The sequence below is a fragment of the Chenopodium album genome, chromosome 24 (genome assembly GCF_948465745.1).
Source record: "Chenopodium album chromosome 24, dcCheAlbu1.1, whole genome shotgun sequence".
NCBI lineage: Eukaryota > Viridiplantae > Streptophyta > Magnoliopsida > Caryophyllales > Amaranthaceae > Chenopodium > Chenopodium album.
This window is the reverse complement of record NC_137857.1, coordinates 2,421,119-2,436,537: the sequence shown is the minus strand read 5'-3', so window position 1 is coordinate 2,436,537 and position 15,419 is coordinate 2,421,119. Positions and strand designations below refer to the sequence as shown.

General features: G+C 31.4%; 1 protein-coding gene across 1 annotated transcript; it reads right to left on the bottom strand.

Moving 5' to 3' along the window:
• Positions 1-265: 265 nt before the first annotated feature.
• LOC145612732 (MLP-like protein 34) lies at positions 266-5,961 on the bottom strand. The gene is made up of 4 exons (XM_081668031.1): positions 5,737-5,961; positions 4,702-4,975; positions 1,406-1,602; positions 266-749 (listed from the first exon to the last, which is right to left on the bottom strand). Exons 1-4 carry the CDS (start codon positions 5,924-5,926, stop codon positions 475-477), a joined length of 936 nt encoding a protein of 311 aa, XP_081524157.1. The 5' UTR covers positions 5,927-5,961; the 3' UTR covers positions 266-474.
• Positions 5,962-15,419: the final 9,458 nt, after the last annotated feature.

Genomic DNA, 15,419 nt, shown 5'->3' with positions numbered 1-15,419 from the left:
TTGTATAAACTTTTGTTTGGAACAGTTGAAACTTCACGTTGTAATTGTACAATATAAATTTTTATTATTTAACTTAAAAGATTAAAATATATATATAATAATTAATGGTCAAATACATACGCTATCATACGTTCTCATCACATTCTTAACAGAAAGCCTAAAATTATAGGCCAAGGATGCAATGATATTAAAAAAAAAAATGAAATCATGAGTGATTAACTAATAATTATAAAACATGACATTATTTGGCAGAGATTTATAATAATTAATCTCACAAAACCAGCTTAGGGCACATTATATTAATAACACATGGATAATCAAGAACTGAATACATACATCATACATGCATGCCTTATTTTGTAGCAATAATATCACTCACAAAGTCACAATTAACATTAATACAAATAACTTGCATGAAAAAGCAGCATGATAAACATGGCATATGTAATAAGTAACATAATTAACTTAATATGTTTACTTTTGGGCATGGTGATGATCATCGACGTGTTTGATAGCATCTAGCCAAGCATCGAGCAGAGCAGATGGTTCAGGGACACCGGGATGCTTCTTTTCATACTCAAAAGTCCATCTAACTATGCTGGTTTCTTCATCCTTGGGTATCACCTGGCTTGCTGCATAAAAGGTCTTATAATCATCTAGGAGATCACCTTCGATCACTTGACCTTTGGCGTACTTCTTCTCCTCATCAACCTCTTTAATTACAGTCTTTGCTTTCTGAGGCTTCCCAGCTAAAAGCATAATTAAGAATTATAAATACTTTGTGTGAAACTATGTATATATGAAAATTACTAAAGCGAGTTAGTTATTATATTAATGTTAACAAATGATAGATTTAATACATGTTAGAGAACCAACTCAACCAAAAACTTAAACTGATGGTTGCGGCCCAGGAATATGTTTTATACTCTATCACGCCCCCTCACACGAGAGCCCGTTTGGGCTAGAAGTGTGGATGCAGCATGGGCCTCCCTCATACCCAGCGTTTAATATTCCACTTGAAAGTGGGGGGTGGATGAGATTCGAACCGTTGACCTTTGTGTCACGCTGGCTCTTGATATCATGTTAGAGGACCAACTCAACCAAAAGCTTAAACTAATGGTTGCGGCCTAGGAATATGTTTTATACTCTATCAATACATTTTATCAAGACTAATATAAGCTACTATATAAATATACGACGAATTATAATTTAAATTTTGGGTGCTTTGTAATAAATATATATGAAAATTTCTAGATGACTTACATGTTAAATGTCAACGAGTAATATATACAGAATTAATAATACGCAGTACATTAATATTCTTATCAGCATTAGAATGAACTATATATGCATCAAATAAAATAAATATTTGTATAAGAGATCGAAGAAATGAAATAGAAGTTACCTAAAGTGTAGTTCCAAGTATGTGTAGAGCCAACTTTGCCATGTTCACCCTCGTGCAAGTCAACAGCATGCACAAAATGAGGGGCAGCATGAGAAATATGATGAGGTTTATTCTTAACTATGTCATGGTGTGCATCTGCACCAGTTGCTCTAATCTCAACTTCACCCTCAAGCTTACGTAAACCACTCATCTTTTTTCACTACTTTACTGCGCTATGTAAATTCTCGAAATATTATATGCAATGCCCAAAACATATTATACGAGTAGCTATTTATAGAACAAGACCATCGTCTCATCGAGATACTAGATACTCGTATGTGACAGTACACGTCCAAATATTATGTTGCAAAATTTGTACGTATTTCTCTTATACTTTTGTATTACATTGTGTGAAACTGACAAGAACCAAGGTCGTTGCAAAATTGACTACTCTTTACACTACAAAAGTCTAATTATATTAGGAAAATTTGTCAGAATGGTCCTTTAAGTAGGTTTTTTTGTTGTAAAGGTAGTTTTTTTTTTTTTATAAAGGTTCTTTTATAAAATAATAATAAAAAAAAAATTAAAAAAAAAAAAGTGGCACAAAAGGTCCTTTTATCGCACTTAGGTTGTGTCGAGGGTCTTTCGACCAGATTCCGACCATTTTTTTTTCCTGGCCGAAAAAAGTCATGTGTGTTGCACATGGCCACTTAAAATCCCTTTTCCCCACTTTTCCCCTGATCTGGCTCGATTTGTCTTTAATTGCCTTCAATTTTAATGTGAGGGACTAAAATCGGATTTTGATAGGTTTTTTTTTTTTTTTTCTAAATAGGCTTTGTGTTGAGGTTGATGATGAAGAAATTAGGGTTTATGAGGAAAGGGGAAAAGAACGAATTTTTGAGGAAGATACTTGACTTTTTTAGGTAGAAAAATAAGAGTTAACTATTGGAATCCGATTAAATTAAAGGACCCTCGTCACAACCTAAGTGCTATAAAAAGACATTTTGTGTCACCTTTTTTTTTATATATAAAAGGACCTTTACAATAAAAAAAAAAAAAATAGAGAATGAGGGATAGCTCAAGTGGTTAGAGCTCCCTCCCGATTTCACCCCCGCCCTTTGTGGCTCTCTAAACGCCAAAAAAATAATAATAATAATAATAATAAATACATAAATAAAACCTATTTAAAAGAAACTTCCTGACAAATTTTCCATAATATTATGACAACTAACCCATTAATGACTGGCTCAAATGTTATCCCTAATACAACACTTTTCGTGATGGTCTTTTAGCTTAGCTTGTCATCATTAAAATAATAATAATAAGGGTTTTGATATACATAGCCCTAAGGGCTATGCATAAGAATCAACAATTTCATATCATTAATTATATTTTGCTTGTTCCAATGGAATCTTATAGTATTATTAATCCAAAATTAATCCATCCCAAAAATGTAATTAATACTTTTCTAGTTTTCTTACCTATACAATTAATTACCATGAAAATTCTTTTTTCCAAAAAATAAAAAAAAAAAAGCTCAATATCATCGTCCTCTCTCCAGTCCAATCTATCCTAAGATGGATTCAACTGGTTGTTTGGGTGCCGAAGATATGCGAGATCGTATGTGACACTTCTAGTAAAATACCTTTATTTGATATGTATGAATGAAATATTTTGAACCAATGAAGATTGGCTAGGCATGGAAATAGTACTCCATAGTTTTGTTGGATGGGACATGGGAGTACGTAAAAACAAGTTAAAAGCTTGAAAAGGATGATAATAACTAAGTTTATCTTCTAATAAACCAAATCAGGCGTATAAACAATATATTTTTTTAAAAAAAAATAAATATCTTAGCAGCACACTAATATATTGCAGTATTGTCCACTTAGTATTATCTAATAGATGGTTTGGTTGCTATATGTTGTTTCTTGGAAGAATGTGGGTAAAAGATTGACTTGCACGGTGTTTATTTTGGATTTTAATACTACTAATTTTTTTTTCTTTTTACAGTATAAGTTTAATCCTGAAAGGAAAAAAAAAAAAATTAAAAAATAAATAGCTTTAATGGGTTAATAAATGCATTTTGATAATAACTTATCCCATAAACAATATTACATTAAATTAATAATAACTTAAATTAATAATACTATAAGATTCCATTGGAACAAGAACAATAAAATTAATGATATGATATTGTTGATTCTTATGCATAGCCCTAAGGGCTATGTATAGCAAAACCCTAATAATAATAATATTTAAAAAAAAAAAAAAAAAAAAAAAAAAAAAAAAAAAAAAACATACTCATGGCAAAGTTTGAGGGTTTTGATGTGTCGTCATACTCAACTTCATAAGGACCCAATCCATCTTTTTGTTTAATATACTCATTTTGTTTAATCGTCATACTCATCTTTTTTCACTACTTTTCCGTCTAGCTAAAAAAACATCCATCTAGCTAATTAGAGATAGACTATTAAACAAAATTATGAAAATTTGATGTGTCGTCATGTTAATTAACTTTTGCGTTAGAAAGGAAGTCACGCGTGACAAGATAATATGTGAAAAAATAATCAATTAAAGTGTCATCGTGTTTTTAGCCTCAATCATGGGGCCCAATTTATAATCTAAGGTGACCTCTTAATTAAATTTATAAAATAAAAAGTGACAAAAAGGCTGGTTTGTAACTTGATATCATCCATGGCCTATTCAGGGCCATATATTAAATAACTATAAAATAACGTGTATCATGCTAAACAAGTACTAGTAGTAATGTAGTTCAGAATTGTAGTAGGCTACAATGATAACTTGATAAGAGAATTGCGAGCCAAGGATAACCCCGCAATCGCAAATTACGCATTAATTATTCCCACATCAATCCAATTAACGGATAAGTCGATTAATTACTAGTTAGCTAGGGAGATGAATGACACAATAATTCTACTAACGAAATAAGATGTTTCATGGGCAAGTACATGTTATAGATATAATATAACAAATACAGACAACACATAAATGATCAAAGTTAGTATGCTTTGACCATTAAATATGAAATTAACATATTACAAACACGCATAATTTCTGGCCATTCATACATTGAGATGATCATGATACAAGCCTTATTTAGCTTTAAACTTAATGCAAACAGCAAAAACCAATAAAGGATGCATATGACTTCTTACAACATTATTATTAGAAGCAATTACAAAATAAAAGGTAGAACGAGACATAAAGATACATGCATCATAATAGGAAGTGTTACGCTACACAGCGTGACACTTTTTATCATTAGTCGGCTCATACAAGCTAAGCTTGTTTACTTCTTTACACCATGGTGATGATCGTCGATGTCTTTGGCTGCATTGAGCAAAGAATCGAGTAGGGCGGTCGGTTCAGGGATACCAGGATGGAGTTTCTCATACTCCATCGTCCACTTCACAATGCAGGTATCTTTGTCCTTAGGTATCACTTGGCATATGCCAGTAATGGTCTTATACTCATCCAAGAGGTCGCCTTCAATACATCGTTGCCTCACCAACTTTTTCTCCTTGTCAATTTCTTCAATTATATTCTTTGCTACAAGAGGTTTTCCGCCTATATATGAACATAAACATTAATTAAAATCAATCAATCAATCAATCAAATCCTTAATTCCATAAATGAGGTTTGATAATCATGTTGAAAATAATATACTCCCTCTGTTTTTTAATATGCATCACTTTGACCAGCACATTTGCCGAGACGTTACTTTGACCATTAATATCTTTAATTTAATTTAATTTGCATTAGTAAAAATTGTAATAAAATTATATTATGAAACTAGACATTATGACAAATCTAATGATATATTATATAATACTCCGTAACATTTATTTATTTATTAAAGGTGAAAAAATTAAGTCAACCATGGTATGTGAATAGTGCAATTGTTAAAATGATGCATATAAAAAAAACGGAGGGAGTAGTGGCTAATATAATCCTTAAGTCCCGGGATAAATTTAAGGCTTTTTACCCTTTAGAGTTTAGGCCACCCTAATTATTAGGGCCAAATCGGCATGTTGATATTAAAGCTTCCAACTTGTGTGGCTCTTAATTTAGTGATCTGATATCAACGAACACTTGATTAATTTAGAAGTGATGGTTACAAAAAATAGGTTATATAACTTTAGCATAGCTTAAATATATTATTCTAGCTCATTCCTTCAATTTTTGTAAGTAAATAATAGTTTCAATCTAATAAAATTATAGACAAACAAAAGGACAGTTCAAATCAAGAATATATAACTAAATTGACTAATACTAAATACTCTGTAGTTTGTAGTCCGTATATATTATATAAATACAACAATACGTACCAGTTTTATACTTCCAAACGATGATAGAGCCTGGCTTACCAAACTCGCCCTCATGCAAATCACAACTTTGAACAAAATGAGGGGCAGCATGGGATACATGATGAGGTCTACTCTCATATATCTCATGGTACACATCTCCAGCTCCAGCTCTAATCTCAACTTCACCCTCAAGTTTACGTTTAAGACCCATAATTTTTCTTATTACTTTTATTTGTATTAAATTTGTTTATTTCAATATTTTCATTTCATATCATTTTATAGGGAAACATTTCTATTTAGATGATCCGGTCTGCATGAATAATCACGTGAATTATGCTTTTTCATGAAATTCGTGTTTTATAGTCCCACGGTCCCACCATATAAATTTATTGAGAAAAATGAATTTTTAATCGTCATTATTAGATATTATAGATATCTTCTTTGAAATTACTCTCCCAAGTCAATTCTTGATGCAACCATAATGTACCAAATACCTAATTCGCCATATATTGGATGCTTATATATTTTTTTTTTTTTTTTTAATATAGAGTAGTAAAATCAATCCATTAATAAATACTCATTCGATATCTACAAAAGATATTTGAATTTAACAAATACATATTTTGAATCAAATAAAGAATTCCTTCGTTTAAACTACGATCGTCAAGTAGAACTTGTACCGTGGAACATCTCCCGCTTACATCACTGGAATTTACAACCTTTTTGGAGAGACAATCTAACGATATGTTGTAGCCTTGAGAATGATTTTTACCTAATTTAATTTACTATATTCGAGAAATTTATAAATTTTACAACCCCGTATAATTCTTCATCAATTTTCTTCTCTTGCATCGATCCATTACTTGTACAAAACTACTCATAAACTATCAAACTTTTTTTTCTTATTATTTTATAATTCCCCATCAAACCCCACTTACATAGGGCCCATTCTCTTCAGCTTAATTTTAGTTCATTTCAGTTTAGTTCAATTCATATCCTAATTTCCTTTTTTTATAAACAGTTCAGTTCAGTCAATTCAATTCAATTCAGTTCAGCTCAATTTAATAAATCAGAACAGACACTGAGACCCATAATATATTATTATCTTAACTAATTCAACTTTAATTAACCTCATAAAACTCTATGTCGGTCAAAGTTGCAATTAAAAAAAATGAGGGGAGTACCAATAAACCAATCAAATTATCAATTTAAATTTATCTACTGTATTTATTAATTAAATTCCCAAAATCTATTAATTAATTAAATAAATTTATTGTGTTAGTTAGTTGTCCCTAACGATTTTAATGTTGCTGCAGAGTTGTACAGTAGATAGATATGGTTGAAGGGTGTTTTCAGAAATTAAATGAGTAGGATAACAATGAAAAAGATGAGGATTCTTAAAAAAAAAAAAAAAAACAAAAATGAATAGGATGAGTAGGGAAAATGATTTTGGCAAATCAAAATTGATTTTGGCACACCCTTATGTGAGATCACAATTTTCTATACTCTTTTCACATAATGGTGTGCCAAAATCAATTTCCGATGAGAAACGACAAGATGCTATAAACATGTAAGGTCCACTTTCCATCTCCTGCATGCACTTCCTCTCATCTCACCTTCATTTAAAACAGTCTAAACATAGTTGTTGGCCTGACCTAACTTAACTTAATTACAATTAACCGTTCTACTATACACCCTTTGTTTCTACTCGACTCACTTAATATGCGGTCAAATTAAATAAAACTAGTCGTTGGCCCGGACGATGTCCCAGGCAATGTAATGTAATTTGAGAATAAAATCTACATAATTTCAATTTCATTGCAACTAATTAATTATAATGCATTAAAAATAGTTTGCAAAGACTCACATTAGCTTCTAATTAGTAATTTGGATAATCCCACAAATTTTATATGAAGATGTAAGTCTAAATTTTTTGGATTGACCGTTATATTTTTGCACTCATTTTTTGGACTCTATGTGTTTTAGATGAAGTTTTCATCTCGTAATGAATAGTTATGATGTACTCAAATTACAATTAGTGATTGTGGTTTTCACGACTAAATTAATAATCAGATTCTTATTAGTTGCGGAGTATTACCAAAACATTAATGCGTATTTGATTGAAAAGACAGTGAATGCGTATTTATATACTCCCTCCGTCCCTAAATTACATTCCTCTTTGGAAATTTACACGGGAATTAAGGAGGGAAGAATAAGACAAATAACAATAATTAGATAATGCAATGGGAAGTACAAAGATAAAAAATTTTAGCCAATCATATTCATTGTAATTTGGCATAAGGATTGAGTGAGATTAGGTAAGGATAAGTGAGAAAATATTAAATATAAAACAGAAAAAGAGAGTTGATTTACTAAAAAAAACTAAAAAAACTTACCAAAAATAGAAAGGAGGAATGTAATTTTGGAATACCAAAAATAGAAAGTAGGAATGTAATTTAGGGACGGAGGGAGTACGTAGTACGGAGTATCTTAAAAGCTAATTTTTTTTTTTTTCATCTTAAATTTATTATTTATTGATAGCATTAATTCAAGTTGTAATTGGTTAATTTGGGTTTAGTAATAATATGGATAGATATGACTATACATATGACTTGATGCTATGTAATTGGTTAAGAAACGATAACATGTGGCATCATAACTATTGCCATTGACACATGGCAACATGGCATGTATTGCCATGAGTTTTAATAATAATATAGATGAGGAACTAGAAATGGAGGAAAGTTAGGCATTTACAAATGCATAACAAGGGGTATTCATGTAATTATACATATGTACAAACGAATGCATATTCTAGTATCATTGGATGATCAAATGGTACCACTGAATATACAGTGACACTATATATGCACATAATGGTATTATATATGTATTCAGTTTAAAGGTGGACACGGGCCGTGCCCGTGCCGCCGCGGGCCGTGCCTGGCCGTGCCGGGGTGGTGCCCGTGCCGTGCCGTGCCTGGAATTGGCACACCCCAGCCCACGGCACGGCCCACGTGCCTAGCGGGCCGTGCCGTGCCGGGCCGCGGGCCAAACCGTGCCTCTCGATTTTTTTTTTTTTTTATAAAAAAAAAATAAATGTTAAAAAAAAACGAATTAAAAACAAAAATGCATATAATTTAAAAAAAATACGAGTGCGATAATCCGAAAACACAAAAAATTGAAGAATAACTTATTTTATTATATGACGGTAGCCGGTACGAATGTACGATAATTCAATAATACAAAATTACAAAATAAGTAATGATAATTAAAAATCGTACAATAGTGTATGAATATTGAATAACTTCATTTATTATACGGAATACGAAGTTCGATAATACAAAAAGAATACAATAGTGTATAATGTAAATATGTAATCATGTAATTATTATTGGTCGTCTTCGCCTTCGTCTTCATCTTCGTCTTCGTCTCCTAGAGGTTCAAGTTCATCCGCCAATTGAGTGGATTGAGAACTAAAAGAAGTCGACGTTCCTTCATCGTCGTCGTTTTGTGCATAAGTACGATCTTGAGAACGAGTTTCGGCATCCAACCAATCCTTGAAGCAAACACACATTTCAAGTGTTTCGGGTTTTAGTCTTGTTCTTCTATCGTCTAGAACTCTTCCCGACGCACTAAAAGCTCTTTCGGAAGCAACGGAGGAGACTTGGATAGCAAAAATATCACGAGCCATTGTCGACAAAATTGGATGTTTCACGGCTTGTGATTTCCACCAATCGAGGATGTCGAGGCCAAACTTCTCTTCATCGTCCATGCCTTTCATGAAGTCGTAACTTAAGTACATTTGCAACTCCGAAACATCGCTTTGAGTTCTCCTAGATGATGATGATTCTGTACCTGAATACTTAGACATCAAGTTAGCAGCTTGGGCAAATAAACCTTTGGCCCGTTTACTTACATTTTTGGATGTTTGAGAAGGGGCAAATCGAGACACGGTTCCATATTTACTTTCATAAACATTATATAAATTAAAAAACTCATCCGTCACCTTATTTTTAAAAGTTTCAACATCATCTTCAAAATTCATGTTACTATAATAAATATCAATTAATAAAAAGGTGCCATCATATTTTTGTCTAGGATCTAAAATGGAAGCAAAAATATAAATCATAGGAATATCGGTGTAATATTTACGCCATTTATCCTCCATGGATGGAAGATATCCACGATAAACATGTTGTGATCGGTGTTCCGCAAAAAGTTGTGCAAGTAAACATGCATTGCTAAGAAAAGAATGAGCACAAGGATTATATACAGAAGAAAAACAATGTGTCATACCATATAGTAATTGTAAAAACTGCATATATTTTTCACAATTAGTCCAATCATCTTCAAGTAAAGCATTTTGTGGATATTTCATATTATAAAAAAGTGTTAAATGAACCTTGTACTCGATTGCCCGACTCAACATTTCATAGGTGGAGTTCCACCTAGTTGGACAATCCGGTGCTATTTTTATGGTTTTAATCCGTTGTTGCCTGCAAAAACCTTTCCATTCTTGATATCTCATGTTAGAGCTATTAATAGTGCAAATAGCACTCCGTATTTTGTGATAAAATGGACCAATTGCTTGTGTTCCATCCTTCACACACAAGTTAAGAACATGACAAATGCATCTAACATGAAGTGCATCTCCATCTAATATAACATCGTTCAATTGGGATTTGACCAAATTCGCACTATATGTCATAGAAGTTGCATTATCGAAAGTCATAGACATGATTTTATCCCTAAGACTATATGCATCAATGGCTTCCATTAAATGATGTGAAATGTTAAGACCGGTATGAGGGTATTCAAGCATTTTGAAATGAATGATGCGTTTTTGTAACATCCACTCATTATCTAACCAATGACAAGTAACACATAAATAGTGAAGTCCGTACCCACCATCCCATGCATCGGCGGTTAAAGAAACTCTACTAGGAAGATTAGCTAATTCATTTACTAATCTCAATTTGTACTCTAGATAAGTCTTCATGGCAGCAGATCGAACGGTTTTTCGGGAGATTTTTTTGTGTTTTGGTTGTAGTGCTCGGTTAATATAGTTGTTGAAGGCATCATTTTCGGCGAAAAGAAAAGGTTGTTCTGCATGTACAATCATTCTCCCAAGTTCATCCCTATCTCTCTCGTAATTGTAAATGAAACCTTGTGGATGGAATTGAGAAATTTTAGGTTGGGTTGGATCACTAGATGGTCCACCACATTTTTTTGTATGTCTACTAAGGTGTCCCGTCCCTCCCTTGGTATCGGCCGAGAAAATTTTACCACAAGTCCGACACTTAATTGATAATGTGCCCAAACTTCACTCTTTCTTTTGGTTTGAGCAAAATCCTCTTCGGTACACCACTCTAATATGTTAGGATTTTGGGTGTTGGGAATGTGAGTGGATGGTTCACTCGACCCGGAGGCTTGTGTTTGGCTACCTTGGGAAGGAGGAGGAGGAGGAGGAGGAGGAGGAGGAAAAGGAAATTCATATTGTTGATATTGGGTTTGTTGAAATTGGGTCCAAGGAGCCATATCATCCATTTGTTCTTGCCCTCCCATGTTCTGGGGATGAAAGAAAGGGGTGGAAGTGTTTGGAAAGGGCATGTTAGAAGAGGGAAAGGGCATGTTAGGGGGGGGGGGGGCATAGACATGAAGTGTTTGGGTTTGGTGATTCCCTACGTTTTGACTTGGCTTTTCTAGAGGAGGAGGAAACGTTCTGGTTTGATGCCATGATTAATTAATAATAATAACACAACTAACAATAACAAAGTAACAATTAACAACAATGAGATCAATGAGAATTAATTAGTAAGTAGTTTTTATATAAATTAAATTTTCAAAAATAATTATAATAATAGTAGATTACTTGGATCAATGAGATCCCAGGTAGGAGAGGTTAGGAGCGACGTTGTCCAGAGCCCAAATCCCGCCTTAGACAGATTTCAACAATCCAAATAACCCACAATTAAAATAGAAAGTAGTTTTTATATAATTAAGTAGTTCCAAGTATACAATAATAATAATAATAATAATAATAATAATAATAATAATAATAATAACAATAATAATAACAATAACAATAACAAATTAAAATAAAGTTGAATTAGATCTTACAATGACGCTTCAATGCTTTCCCAAATTTATAATTTCTCGAACTTATAATTTTCCGAAATTTTAATTTCCCGAATGTAAATATAACAATTTTTTTTTTTTTTTTTTTTGGTAGTAGACTAATAATAGTAAAAATGTAAAATTTATAAGAGAGTAGGAATTTTTTTTTTTCTTTTCACAAAAGAGAGAAAGATTGTATGATTTGTAGGAATTTGAGAATTGAGAATTTGGGAGTAAGAAAATTAGAGAATAAGAGAGAAGAGATGAGTTGATGAATTGTGAAAATTTTGGAGGAAAATATGAGGTATTTATAGGGGATTTGGGTGGGAAATTTAGGTGGAAAAGTAGCCGTTTATAGCTGTTGGAAAACGGCCATAAACGGCTACTTTCCAACGGCTAGTACAAGGCACGGGCCGTGCCGGGCCGTGCCTGGCCGTGCCACGTGCCGTGCTGGCGGGTCGTGCCAGCGTGCCGACCCTCGTGCCGGCAACCGTGCCGCCCGCCGTGCCACGGGCCGTGCCCGTGCCAGACCCAGAACTTTTGTTCACGGCACGGCCCACGGCCCACAGGTGGGCCGCCGTGCCGTGCCGTGCCGGTGACCGTGCCCACCTTTAATTCAGTTGTACAAAATTTATGCATAAATAGTACCACTGAGGATTCAATGGTACCATATAAACTTTCAGTTGAACAATTAACATGTGGTCCCCATCACGTGATACAATCCGACTAAAAAATAGGTGGGGTCCACCTACAGACCTCTCTCTTCCTATCTCTCTCTACCATGTGTTATAAAAATATTTTAATCAATGTTATGCATTTACAAATGCCTAACTTTCCTCCCTTTAAAATTCCTCAATATAGATATAGGTATAGATTTGATCATATCCAATTTCACTGAATTGATTTATTTCTTATTACTATCAAAGTATCAAGCCTTATAGTTACGGATTTAAGGTTTAATATGAAATGCATGTGTAAAAGTACTCGTAGTTGTTTATGATAGGAAACATTCTACCTAGCTTATGTCAAGAAAAAAATGTATCAGAACTAAAATTGTAGATGATTGAAATTAAAATTTTAAAGGCAATGATATATGTAGCCGTTAGGGCTAAGTATTAAATATAATTTTTTAAATGGAATTAAGTTGGGAATTTATGACAAAATTACATGCAAATCGGTGTACTTAATGTGCAACTTTGGGTATTATTTGTGAGATATAAAATATTTCAAAGTTGCACATAAAAATTAACGGAGGTAGTATTATATCCTCAATATTTTCTTTTTTAGCTTCTTATACATGGGTTATGTTTATCATTTTTCAAATTTTAATGCATTAATTTTTTTTTTGGTGAATTTAATTAATGTAATCAATATGATTGAATTGTTTAAAATAAAATAATAAAAAAAAGACAAAAACGTTCGGGCTTGTTTGACATCATTTTTGTTTTCAATTATTTTTTGTTTTTTTAAAAACTAAAAACCAAAAACAGAAAACATGAAAAAGGTGTTTCCACTTTTCTGTTGTCAGTTTTCAAAATTATCATGATATTAATAAGTCTAAATAATTTTTGATTCATTATGTGACATATATAATATACTTTTTAAAACAAAAAAAAAAAAAAACAAAAAACCACAATGATGCCTAACGAATCCAAAATGATTGAATTGGGTTTTCATTCCGAACATTTTATTTACCAATTACTACATAGACCCACCTAATTGAAATATGTGATTAATATACAAAATTTATGAATAAGTCTAACTAATGCAAACTATCTCGAATCACTCATATACTCATATCATATGAGCTTTTCTCTTTTCACATTGAAGTAAAAAGTTGGTACTGAAATATTAGTACAAATTAATATACAATACCATTTTTCTTGATTATGTTTCATTGAACTTCTTACAAAGGAAATTTTGCTAACAACTATCATTTAAATGACCACTTTTGAGAACAACTACCTTTTAAAATTTTCTTTTAAAAAAACTACCACAAAGTCACAAAAACTTTGAGTAGCACTACCACATTTTATTTTCCGGCAAAAATTTCCGGTTGAAAAAACCTAGTTTATAAAATTTCAATCAATTGTGGTATAGAAAACAAGAGATTTCGATAGTAAAACACATTTATAGGTCAATTATCTTTAATTTTTCATTATAGTTTATTTAATTTCTCAATTAAATCTTAAAATTAGGGTTTATGGTCAAAATATTGAATTTAGGGCTTTACGAAATTGGGGGATTTGGGGCAATTGAAGTGTATAATCCAATTAAGGGTTAATGTAGTGCAATATTGTCATTTTATTTGGGTTTTTTGAGGGAAATTTTATAAAATATGCCCCAAAAACGGATATTCTTGCGGAAAACAATAAATGTGGTAGTGCTACTCAAACTTTTTGTGTTTTTGTGGTAGTTTTTTCAAAAGAAAATTTTAAATGGTAGTTGTTCTCAAAAGTGTTCATTTAAATGGTAGTTGTCCGCAAAATTTCCTCTTACAAATCAATCAATCAAAGCCTTAATCCCATAAGGCCCTGTTCTTTTGAGCTTCTGGGCAGAGCAGAGCAGATTTCAGCAGAGCAAAGCAGAGCACATTTCAGCAAAGCAGAGCAGAGCAGAGCAGAGCAGATTTCATTATTATTATTATTATTATTATATTATTATTATTATTATTATTATTATTATTAGTATTATTGTTGTTGTTGTTGTTGTTGTTGTTATTATTATTATTATTATTATTATCATTATTATTATTATCATTATTACTAATATTATTATTACTAATATTATTATTATTATTACTATTAATATTATTATTATTATTATTATTATTATTATTATTATTATTATTACTACTACAACAACTACTACTACTACTACTACTACTACGTACTACTACTACGTACTACTACTATTATTACTATTATTATAATCATTAAATTTTATTATTAAATATTAATTATTATTATTAATAATATTAATATTATTAAATATTAATTATATTATTATTAATATTATTATTATTAAATATTAATTTTAGTAATATTATTATTAAATATTAATTTTAGTAATATTATTATTAAATATTAATTATATATTATTATTATTATTATTAAATATTATTTATTTATTATTATTATTAAATATTAATTATATATTATTATTATTATTAAATATTAATTATTATTAAATATTATTTATTTATTATTATTATTAAATATTAAATATTAATTATTATCATAAAGTATTAATTATTTATTATTATTATTAAATATACATTATTATTATTATAATAATTCAATATTAAATATTAATTTTAAGCAGAGCAGAGCGGAGCAGGGCAGAGCAAAGCAGATTGAAGCAGAGCAGAGCAGATTTCAGCAGAGCAGAGCAAAGCAGAGCAGATTTCAGCAGAGCAAAGCAGAGCAGAGCAGAGCAAAGCAGCTCTAAAGAACGGGGCCTAAGTTGGGGTTGAATAAGATGATTAAAAGTAATTAAAATATCAAATTAAAATGAACATTAATCACATCAATCAACGCGTGATTTTGACATGCATTTCCAAATTAATACCACTTTAGAAAATA

What these genes read in the sequence shown, in the direction of transcription:
- LOC145612732 (XM_081668031.1), bottom strand. Translation starts at nt 5,926, where the DNA reads ATGGGTCTTAAACGTAAACTTGAGGGTGAAGTTGAGATTAGAGCTGGA. An exon ending in CATCACCATGGTGTAAAGAA is followed by an intron (nt 1,603 to 4,701) that starts GTAAACAAGCTT and finishes AGTAAAGTAGTG; the next exon opens with AAAAAAGATGAGTGGTTTAC. An exon ending in TACTTGGAACTACACTTTAG is followed by an intron (nt 750 to 1,405) that starts GTAACTTCTATT and finishes TTATGCTTTTAG; the next exon opens with CTGGGAAGCCTCAGAAAGCA.